The sequence below is a fragment of the Pygocentrus nattereri genome, chromosome 11, assembly GCF_015220715.1.
Source record: "Pygocentrus nattereri isolate fPygNat1 chromosome 11, fPygNat1.pri, whole genome shotgun sequence".
Taxonomy (NCBI): Eukaryota; Metazoa; Chordata; class Actinopteri; order Characiformes; family Serrasalmidae; genus Pygocentrus; species Pygocentrus nattereri.
The window spans coordinates 23238881-23251376 of record NC_051221.1 but is presented as its reverse complement, the minus strand read 5'-3'; the positions used below and the strand labels follow the sequence as shown (position 1 = coordinate 23251376).

Below are 12496 nucleotides of genomic sequence, written 5' to 3'. Positions count from 1 at the left end.
ACAGCTTAAAAAAGCTTTAAGCTGTTCATGTTATTTCAATCCTGAGGGAAGCACATGCGTGCTTTTTTTTTACCCCGAGGTAAACATGTGCGCCTCTCTGCAGGGCCAGTGAAGCTGCTGGTGAAGAAGAAAAAACTAGCAAGAGACCATTTTCAACCGTTTCCTCCACACATACACACCCCCACCCAAACCCACCCATGTACTTGTGCAAACATTCTTTAGTACTGGCCCCAAAATGTGCAGAATGTAAATACTACCACCCTCTCAGAAACACCCCTTTTAACCTCTCACACAAATTAAACTACCGTTCAGTAACATAAACATTTATACCAAGTGGCCAACAGCTGCTTTCTGATTCTCATGGTTAGTTGTGTTTTAAAACCCTCTGCTGTAAACACTGGACAAAGGAAATAAGAGAGCTTTCATGACAGTCAGTGGTAATAAATTGAAGAGTTTAAGTCTAGCCGTCTTTTTCCGGATGAGAGCTCAGACTAGAGTGACATAACATGTCTTGTAGTGATCTCATTGTTTACTTTAAACGCGTCAAAAACATTGCAGCATGTTCTTCAGCTGGCTTGAGGTTACTTTCAGGTAAAAGACCTTTTCAGTAGTAGGATGCTGGGGTAATAGAACACAGACGTACCACTCCATACTTGCTCAATGAGGCAACTGTCAGTAACTCTCAGTCCCAAACCTGACAGCCTCAGGGCACATACAGACACGCACCATCCCATGAAAGAAATGTAGTCAGGAAACAACGAGTGAGTAACAAGAAAAAACACAATCAGATGCTGGCCTACTGGTTTCACTGATCGCAAATGAGAAATGTTACTACATATTAAGCAGAGAATGGATAAACCAACAAGGCTCTTTTATTAGCAATTTGCATGTTTCAGCAGTTCTCGCTCATGTGTGATTAAAAGAAAGTGACAAAACACCTGGTTAACATCTCCTAAACGCAGCTGATTGACATTGATGGATATCAAAGAGCTCACACCTTCAGGCATGCCTTGCTCCTTTCATTACAAAGCACAAATAAAGGCACACCCTTAATGTCTTATCATATCACATCTCTGTGCCACTTAAATCACTGAGCATAATACCATCTATTACGGCAGAAATGTGTCTTGGCAACTAACTTTCACGTGATCAGCTGTTAAGCCTGTTTTTCATATGTTCATATATTACAATTCAATACAATTGACAAAAGTCAAAGACCATGACCCTAGAAGACTTATAATGAATTATACTTAATGTTGGAGGCTTTTGTGAAATTGTCTGTTAAATATACAGCTGTATGCAAAGGTTTGAATACCCCAGCTCAAATGACATGTTTTGATGTTCTAAATGAATAATATAGCATCCTATCAAGAGAACACACTTCAACATGGCATTTTTCTGCAATCTTTCTGCAAATTTTAGTGCACAATTTCTATTTACTTGCAGAATTTAACATATAGGGAAAACATTTAAATCTAAAGTGAACCATTAGTGTTACCCAGACCACATTTTATGATTTATGTGATTTTATTTTTTACAATATGATAAATTCAGCTAATCAAAAGCACTAATTATTCATCAAAATGTGCAAAGTCTATTTCTTTTTAGTTCAACAAAAACAAACATTTAACCATGGATGCACAAACTGTTCCACATCACTGTCTGTTTTCAATCATCGTCCTCTGACACAGGACAATAGAGAACTGTAGGCGATGGCCATTAAGACTGCAAATAACAAATGAAAATAATGTACATTAAAATTTATATATTTCTAAACAATACCAATTAAAACATTTGAAAGAAAAGAGAGGCCTGCTAATCCTTAATTTTTATTAATTACCCATTTACAACCCAGACCCCCTCTTTAGCTATTCTAAAAAAATATAAAGTTAATTAAACTGGCCTTTTTTTTGCCCGAGGTAGGTCAAGGCGTCTTTGAAAAAACATTAAAAATATCACATCAAATAACACACACTAGCCTGGGCTTTTTAGCACTGTACAGAACAATGAATCACGTCTCTGTGCTCCCAAAAAGTACTGGTTATTATGGGATTTAGTGAAACTGAAATGCATTATGGCAGTAATGTTTTGCAATAACCTGCCCTTCACATCCTCAAAGGCATGCAAGTCACTTCAAAAAAGGGAGAGAAAGAGGAGGGGGCAGTGGGGTGGTTTATGGTTCAGTGAGAAGACTGTGCGTGTTGGACAGGTATCAGGTACGCTGCTACCTGTCAGCTCTCTGGTTTCAGCCCAGTGCCATGGGACCTCTACACTCTCTCGCTATACATCAAGCCTTTTAGTGTCAGCCACCTGCCACTAGACTCTCCATTTACCCACATTCACCCACACCCCTCCACTCCCTTTTCCTCCTCTTGTTTGTTGGTATTATTGTCAGTCATTGTTAGAGATGGTGGAATTCCCCGTCCCACAGGGAGCAATCAGAGAACACGCACTTAGTACACACAAGAGCATGAGTGTGCGCAAAAGCACACACACGCGTGCTGAATGTAGGACTCTCACAATCATATTTTAGCTGCTGGTTGTCATATAAATAATCATGATTAACAATGTATTTGTCTGTTTTATGTTAATTCAATGCAACTATTAAAACACAAGCCTAAAGTGGCCAAATTGGCTGATTAGTCACCTCACCTGTAAGCTATGTTTGCTTGGTAGCTAACACCGGCTGTACTGTCAAATCAGTACTGTGCACACACTCACAAATGTCTACAGTCACAACCCGTCCACTGGCATACTGGCTAAACACATAAAAATGAGCTATATAGCTAACAAATAAACCAACACTTCTCAACACTGCCCTCTAAACATGTTACAGCACCAAGTTAGAAGGTTGTTCAGAAGTCCTATGATGTCTCAATGAATGCATTTCCTTTCATTTATTTACATTTATATGTCTTAATCTGACTCAAACCATTCACTTTGTGCTTGTTGCAGCATAACATGACTGAAATCTAATGGTTGTGGAAAATGACTGCAGTCAGCTTAAATAATTACAAAAATCTCAAATGATTATGATTTCAAATTACTGTGAGTCAGAATTTATGTAATAATCGTGACAGACCTAGCTGAACATCCTTTTTGGGGATCCATGAAAAGTAAAATAATTTAAAAAAAAAAATTGTGCTTCAAAGAAAAACTGTAAATAAGAATCAATGCAATTAGAAAATATATCACCACAACTTATGGGAACTGGCAGGGGGGTTCATATAGCAAAAATATTCTGAACTATTTCTTACTATTAATAACAGGAAAAAAATAAAGCAAAGAAAAACAAAACAAAATAAAAAAGTAAGAAAGAAAGAAACAAAACAATTCAACACTTAGCAACAACTTGCCGCATTTCCCCCACACAAAGACATGGTAACTGTGGAAATTCAGTTCAATCCAGCCTTGTACACACTCCTGCTCACACAAATACACACACGACTAAAGCCCAGACCTGACTGGAATATTAAAGCCCACAGCCAGTCAGCTGTAACTCTCCTACTGCACTGTTCAGAGTACTAGAAACACACGCTCACCTATCTGTCCAGCTACATCGCAGACAGAGGGCTCCAACTGTGATAGGGAATCAACAAGCATAGCTGATCAAGTCTTGATCTATGTCAACACTGAACGTCCACTGCCAGCTCTTTATTTGCATGATCAGAGAACAGCACTGAGCTAGATGTGGGTAAAAACGCCTGGTCTTTTGTCTCTCAGGAATCATGATGTTCTTAAAGGAAATTATTTGGGGGGGGAACCAAATTTGCACAATGTTCCACTAACCCCTCAAAATGGAGTCAATCAGCCAAAATACCCTTGTAAACCACATCCAGGTCTTTATTACTACACAGTATGACTCATTGTGAACTTTATGATGAGCCAAAATGACCCAAACCTTCACTATGCAGCTGAACGCAGTGGGCAGCCACGTTAGACGACAGGAGACTAAGAGAATCTGGCTTGAGTGCACACATCACCCAGACATATGGATTCCAGATTGTGTGACTTTCGTTGTTTTTATTTAAGAACATGCCTTCATTTGGAAAATTCAAGATTAATTGTTACTTATAAGTAGAAAAGCAAACAAATCTCAATCATAATCATGCCACGTGCATGAAGAGGAGTCGGATTTCGGCACAACACCTGCAGCCTAAAGTAGCTGCCCACAACATTCAGTTACATAGTGAGGTTTTGCTCATTTTTATAACTCACAGTAAATCATACTTTGCCAAAAAACACATTGACAAGTCTGTGCAACCTTAATGAAGAAAGAACTCTGTTGTTTGAGACGTTTTGCTGACATATTTACAGAAAGATTTGGGCAACTACTGACTTCTAGTGGTTGTTAGCATTGTTAGCCTCTTAACTCCAACACTATTTAAAATGAAGCAAAATTTGGACACCAAGAAATGTCTTGGCTGACTGAGTTACAACGGGCAGTGGTTAAAATCTTCTCCCTAAGAAATGGGACAACCCTTCAAGAATCGGATACGTCATCAAGTTTTCTTCAGCGACGTTTACGTAAACAGACGAGACAAGGTTTTACGGCCATTTCCAATATGCCGCCTCCAGCTGTGGTGACCTCACTTGTGTGTGACGTGACAGGACAGGTGAATCATATTTAAAACACCCTGGAAAAATAATCAGGACGTGTTTTCCTGCTGTGTCTCCATACTATAGCAATAATGGTACATCACACTGACATTTGCCGTTTATCCGAAGGAGACTGAAAAGCATTGGCGCTCGGGATTCATTCACAACTTCAGTTTTACGCATCAATCAATCAAACGAGTCACCAAATAAAAAAAAGAGCACAAACAAAAAAAACTACATCACGTCACTAACAGCTACTAGCACTGCACTGTATGCCACCCTGCCAGCCTGCGGTGACAGCAGAGGAGGGTAAAATTCAGCTCCTCACTGGTCAAATACATTTAGGGCATCATATGGATTCAAAGAGGGGGCAATTCATTATTATCACCACCAAGAATTCTTCGGTGACATGAAGCTGAACTTGGCTTTCTAATCGCCAGCTTCATGATCGATTTCCCGTTCCATATTAAATGGTGAGGAAAATGACCATAAAACACTATTACAATGGTTTTTACAACACAACGGCTTTTTAACAGAGAAAATACATTCATGTGTCTCTGGTCGCTTGTGCGGCCATCATGTCGATGATTCGCGGGGTATTCTCTTGTAACACTGCCGTTTGTAGTGCGCCTCTGAAAAATCTCTGTTTGAAGGGCCAAACAGCCCTAACACTTCAGCCTACCCCTCCATCTCATCAACAATCGGGTCAACCCTACTCCTAGACGTGAGCGCGCAAAACGGGGGTAGGGCTAAGTGCTAGGGGCAAGGGGTGAAAAGGGATTGGGCCTAAGAATGCCCATTTAATTTAAATTCGCCATTATAAACCCCACAGAAAGTGTGGGGTGATAGCACTACAGAAAGATTTGCTTGAAACATAACTACTGGCTATTTCACCATATTCATATACCTGATTCATAGTGATAAGAAGTGTTCAGACAAAGGCTGTATCACACATCACACCAGTAAATTAGACTTATTGACTGCACATGATAAAAGGTAACTGCAGTCATGTATAAAGAGAACATATAGTTCCTGTGCACCACACCTAAAACACAACCCCACAAGCAGCCCACATAAAAACGTGCTCCAACATGATCAACTATCACACATTAACTATCTGACCTCAAACCGTACCAGAAGGTGCTGGTTCCATGGCTCACTTGTCTCAATCAGATTGGGCCACAACAAGCAGACCGGCTATGGCACATATCCACACATAAACAACATCTAAAAAGCTTCCGATTGTCTGAGTGCCATGTCCTTTGTCCATATTTTATGAAATGGCCTCCACAATGGCCATACTGCATAGATAGTTCACACTGAATCATGTCACGGGTGCCCTATGATACCTACGCTGTTTATTCTCGCCTTAGAACCATTGGTAAAACCCTGCTGTTACTGCAGGAGTTATTTATATGCCAAGGTCTGGGACAACTCCATTTCCCTCTGTGTAACAATATCCTCTTCAACGTAAAGGGGTTACTTCACCCTTCTGAAATGGTTCCAAGTTAAATAATATGTAAATCACTATTCACTACATGCAACAGTGGAACATTTGGCATGATTTCACAACATACACCCATCTATGCACCATTTGCTCATTATCAGATCATAAGTAGAGTTTCTAATTATTACTGCAGCTATTAAAAAACATCTGATCTAGATTTTAAGAGGTACAGTACTGTGAAGAAGTCAGTTATTAATTGTTTTTGAATTTCTGAGGAGACTAGATATTAAATAATTCACCTGAAGAATGGGAAATGTTAAGGAAAGTAACTGAAAAGTTGAAGTTGGAGTCTACAGTGCTATATATGAGAAACAGGAGGTAATCAGGCTTTATTCTAGTTTCAAATCTAAAAAACACCTAGTTGTGTAGCTGTCAAGAAGCTGTTGGAAACCAAGACTCCTGAAAAGAATGGAAGATGCTATAAAGGCAAAGCGTGGACACACTAAATAATCCAAATGTTATATTTAGCTGTTGAGGCTTCTGAGTGTTCTGCGTTTTTCCTGACACTGAAAAATTTGACTGGAATTAAATAAAGGGTGGTCTCTGACTTTAGCACAGTAGTGTATGTTACAAAAACCATACATTAGAAATAATAAAGGGGTTGTGGATGCACACTAAATTAAGTTAAATTAGATTAGACCATTCAAACATGGCATAGAGAGCAAGACAAAGATGATGAGAGTACTGTCTTTAGGCAATCATGTGTATCTGTCTGTTTATCATTGGGAACGGATACATGAACATAGGTGCTGCTGTAATATGAGACTAGACAAGTCTGTGAAGGTCAGAAATGTTATGAGAGGCCCTTCTGTCTTAGCCTTTTAGAAGTGCATTGTGTTTTTAAAGATGGAAGCAACCTTGTGTCTCTTTGGAGAACAGTACCCATTTCCTTATAACTTCATAAAACATTAATAAAATTGGACAGATGCTGTCACTGTAATTTACTTAAAAGTCGGGATAGCAGACCACAAAGCTATTGAACTGATACTGCCACTGAAACTCTAATAAACACTGACCAGGACCACTAAATGCCATTCTGTGTATGTAGAGCATGTGAACCATGTGAACTAAATTTGTAAATACAAAAAAAGTTTGTGCTTTGTGCCTTCATACAAAACCATCTAGTGCCATGTCGGCCAAAAACTTCAAACATACATAAATATACAAAAGCATTACATACATTATTGGTCAAGTTACGTAATATTCTGTAGCCGAACACTGCAACCCTCAGCTTCATTGTTTCGAACTCACAACTGCACAATTACACAAATGTAATGTATTCTTGTGTTTTTCTCTAAAGAAATACACTGCTGTACCACTAAGGCAGTCTTCAGCATTAGCAAGCTATCAGAGGGGGGAGAAAAGAGGGTGGGTGAGGGTCAAGGTGTGTGCACGTGCGTTTAAATCAGAAAATCTCCCTGTGAAGACCACCGGGAAACTACTGCAGGAAGTGAGTATGTATGCTTATGTCAGATGTGTAAATGGTTTAAATTTTCATTTTGGTGTGTCCCTTTAATCGTCAAGTCAAGAATTTCTACTGATTCTATGCTAACAAAATATATACACGATACAAAACATGATGATAAAAGAGGCATGCCATGTCTTTCAAGCACCTTCATATATGCCTCACTTATCCCTCTCACTATTTCATTAACTCTTGCAGGGGATTACGTAATGAGGGGTGATCTCATCCTAATGTAATGTGTTTTGTTTTTATACCCACTTTGCAGACCCACAGTAACAATCTGGCAGCAGGGTGGGCAGCTGCCTTGAGCTGAATCTTATCACATAAACCAGTACAATAGTTAGGAAGGCCTTGCCTCAAAGAATGGAGGGAATTATTAAATGGGAAGGTTAAAATAGTGTTCGACAGACGTACACATGAACAATTTCCCTTATCAGAAGCTGAGCAACGTGGTGAGTGGAGCTCCCACCTCAAGCACAGCTGTGGTTTCTGCCTCTGTGTGTACACACTGGGCAGAGAGAAAAGGCATTCAGTAAAAACTCTACTGATTACGCTCTGGGTTACAGCATGAATGTCTGAGGGAACACATGCTGGAGCTCACACTGAGAAATGTGGGGGAATTCTGGTTTGCGCCACTGGGCTACTGGCTACTTCCTTAGTGTCGGGTTTCTATACTCTTGTTCTGCTTTCTATATGGTTTACTTCCTAAAGCTTCAAATGACCTTAACATTACAATAATGTCTGAAGTTGCCTGACCTCCTTTGCTGCTCAATGCACACATACACACACACCATGGTCTCCGTTTCCATGGAGGAGAAGCAGGGAGACAGGGTTGTCATGGTAATGCATGTTGCTAATGAGACTGGCCAGTGGGATGCTGGGTAGTGCAGCAGGCCCCCAGTGGCAGGCAGAGTACATTTGAAACATGCTCACAGCTCCCACTGCATTATAACAAGCACAAGTAAAATACATCTCTTTCTATCTCTTCTTTGCAACAGCATTAATATTGTGCCTGTTCCCTCACTCTCTGTCTGTGAGCAAGGGCGTGCTATTTTATACTCACTCTTTAGTGATGAGACCTCGTGGGCCAGTGGCTGTGGCTAGATGAGGGTCCAAACCATGCGTGTCAAGAATGTGTCTAGCAGCAGGACTCAACCGCAACCTGGGAACAAACATACAAACAAAGATTAGAAAAGTGAAAAATGACTGCAGCAGACGTAAAAGAAAAACGCACACTTACGTCTCACTCTAGGGTAGAAAGAGACATTCATGAATGCTGGTATAAGGCTACAAAATGTAGTCAATGTTGTTGACGATCACTTGCAAAAAAAATTATATTTTTTATTAGACCCAATTCATTTTAGAAATGCCCTTTTACCAAATACTGCTTCAACAGAACAATGTGGCTTAAAATCCCAGGAAACACAATGTAAAATATTTAAAATGTAAATCTGTTATTTTAAAATATTCATAGCATGGAATAAAAAAAACAAGCCACATATGTAATAAAACACTGCTTAAAAATGCTCATCAGACCTACCTGAGAACTATCTGGACATGGTCAGATTTTAAGTGCACTTGACTGATAGCCCTCAGTCCAACATTCACAGTTTGCTACACCACAAGAGCAGAACTAAACACAACAGCTTTAATGGAAACACAGGTGGTGATGTATCCGATGTGACTCTCAAAAACATTATATAGCTTTGTATGGCAACATCTTTATTTCCAGATGATTGTGCAGTGAATGCTGGTGTGGCTGACTGAACGGATGGACAGATGGATGGGCTGATGGCCAAACAACAAGTAGACAGATGAGCTAGCTTGACAGCTCAGTTACAATTATTACATTAGCTTTTGCTCATCGTTTGCTTTCACTTGGTAATTTTCTCGAACTCAAACAGAGAGAGAGAGACCATAGTGTAGCCTATTAAACCTGCGTGGATGGAACAAGCCATGCTAGTCTTGTGATTTATGAGGTGAGCACTACTCAAGCTTAGGACTTCCTAGTTTACACTGAAAGAGGAGCATTTTGAGGTAATTTAATCTGCAGCTGGAAGTTATTCACAGGACATACAGAGTACATGGATATTGTGTGCTTATGGATTTAGGATCCCTGGAACTTTAAACGTTTAATGAAGCAATTCACAAAACAGCTACTGTGTAAATGTTATTTACAAGTCTAAATAAAGGGTGGAGTTACTATTAATAAATATAAAATCAGCATGCATGGTGAGGCGTGCTGTAACAACAGCAAATAAAAGTAATAAGAGGAGTTGATTTTAAGAGCAAAGTGTGTGCCAGTAGTTCAGTGCAAAGATGTTTTTGCCCAAATGGGAGATACTGTCAAATACAGAGAAAACAGATGTATTCTATGACGTCTATCCATAGTGAAGAAACTGATTATCTTCAATTTCACATCAGTATTTTAATGGTAAATGTAAAACTGGTGTGGCTGGAGGTCATTCCGCTTGTCTGTGTGAACTTCTGAAGTGTTTGTACTAACCACTGCTTTATAACATTAAATGTTAATGTAAAACTAATTGAAGTCTGTGGATCTGTTGAAGCAGTAACACAAGCGCAATATTGGACCACAGTCGTTTGAAAACATCACTTAGCTATTGGATTTTGAATGACATACCCCCTGTCGCTCCACTCCATGCATGGTCTTTCAGGCACTATTATTCTCAGCAAATTTGACCACCAAAATTGCGTGGTCAGATTTGCAACTGGGTGCAAACAGGAAAAGAATGTACTTGCGTCCTAAAATTTAGCTACACGTCAGGATTACACTACTGACCTTTGCTTGTGTGTGCAAGAAAATAGAGCACTTAATGCTAAATAAATGTCATCGTTCCATTCCAAGTGGTTACACACCTCTAGAATTTGCTTCAAAAATTCAGTAATGTTGGCTTCTTGCCATTTCAAAGTTTTGAAAATTTAAAAGCAGATTTTCAAGTGATCATCTCTAGCTGATTGTTTGATCAACGATGCAAAAATGTCTATGAATTTAAGTAATCTGTATATACAAGGAGAAAAAAACATCAAAATTCTGAAGCACATTAAAATAATAAACATGCCATGCATTTGTTACCAAAAAATACAAACACCTCCTGTGAATCACTTTATCACTAATGCTGTGCCAGCATTGCACTTAACAAAAAAAAAGTGGACATGGACACAAATAGAATGAGTAAGTTTTTGTAGTCATTCCATTAACAGTTGTGATGACATTCATAATTAGCAAAGCAGTACAAACTGGGAAGTAGAAAGTCTGAGTTCTTTTACAGCAGCGATTTAAAATGATTCTGTGCAGCACACATTCACACACCCAGATCATGGCTCACACCATGAAACACTGAGTTGTTAACAAGACTTGTGAAATAAACAGCACTCTGCACTAGAGGTGGACAATATGGTAAAAGTATTATATCATGATACTTCAAGACATTTTTATGATACACAATATGCATCATGATATTCTCTTTGTTGTTGGAGATTTAATAAGAAGGAACAGACAAAAGAGCCTAAAATACTATAACTACAATAATTGTATTAAATGTTATACAAACTACACTGAATCCAATTAAACAGACCTAACTATGCTTACTTTGTAATGAACCATAGCTCAATGTTCTTAACAATATCCAAAATATGCTCTGTAAAGTGTATGACAATTTATCATGATTGCAATAAAACAGTCATATTGCCCAACCCCACTCTGCACTTAACAACTGACAGAATTAAATCCTAGTAATGTGCTTAGAATATTAACACAAATAATGACACAATGCATAATTTATATTAATGAGTGTAAAAAAGAACTAATGACTGTACACACTGCCCAGAGAGAGCTGAGCGGGCTGTGCACATTTTACTGCATGGCTCTTACAGTAAATATGTCTTTTAGCTTAGCTGAACACTTACACAAGACATGACTTGCAAACTAACACAAGCCTAAAAGATATGACTTTTGTCCAGATGTCCCTTTTATAACTTGCACTGAAATCAAAGAGAGCAGCGCAAAAAGCAAAAATCTTCCACAGAAGGCAATTTGAATAAAAGGCCCATTTCATTTTCAAAAGAAGTGATTTCATAGCTCTTGCTCACAACTTCTCTGAATGCCATACCTGTCATTTTAAACAAGAGGCTCTTGACACTTCTTACTCCAATGCAATTTAGTCCTGCCACCTGTCTTCTACTCCATACCACAACCATGGAAAAATTCTTTCAAATGAAAAATATCACTAACTCTTTTATTATATTTTAGAAAAAAAAAAATGCACCATTTGACCTCTTAAATAATTGTCAAAGGAAAAATACATTCTCTCTCTTGTGCACAATATATGCAGTACAGGAAGTTTCCAAATATTCATCAGGAGATAACTAGCTTTGTCACCTTTTCACCATCTATCTACAGTAATGTAGAAAAGTTCTTGACAACATTTTAGGCAGAGAAAATTACAATTAAAGAGCTGTTTATCTTGAGTGCAAAGTGCTAATGTGGCTAAATTGATATTTAACGCAAAAAAAAAAACAAAAAAAAAAAAGTCACTGCACTTTACCCTTCACTTATACAGTTTATACATCTCAGAATGAAATACATACGGTCCAGCAGGTGCAGCTCTGGGGGGTGGGGCTACAGGAGCTGCAGAGGGTGGAGCAGCTGCAGGTGGAGGAGATGGAGCAGGCTGTGAGGAGACAAGAGAAGGGATTTCCACTTGTTTCCAGTCTTCCCCTTCCTCGACCATCACTGCAATGAGAGTCCCTAAACGCACATTTTTACTACCTTCTTCCATCTGTGAGAGAGAGAGATAGTAATGAGAGAGAGAGAGAGAGAGAGAGAGAGAGAGAGAGAGAGAGAGAGAGAGAGAGAGAGAGAGAGAGAGAGAAAATATATAAATTATCTGAAAACTATTAAGTTC

At 38.9% G+C, this 12496-nt stretch overlaps 1 protein-coding gene across 1 annotated transcript in view; it reads right to left on the bottom strand.

Annotated features, from left to right (window-relative positions):
* The window catches only part of pdhx (pyruvate dehydrogenase complex component X), a 48797-nt gene that overhangs the window by 11268 nt on the left and 25033 nt on the right, over positions 1-12496 (bottom strand). Inside the window, exons 4-5 of the mRNA XM_017700089.2 lie at positions 12180-12370; positions 8635-8733 (exon numbers count right to left, since the gene is read on the bottom strand). Coding sequence (XP_017555578.1) covers positions 8635-8733; positions 12180-12370 — 290 coding nt within the window. The remainder of the gene's footprint in view (positions 1-8634; positions 8734-12179; positions 12371-12496) is intronic.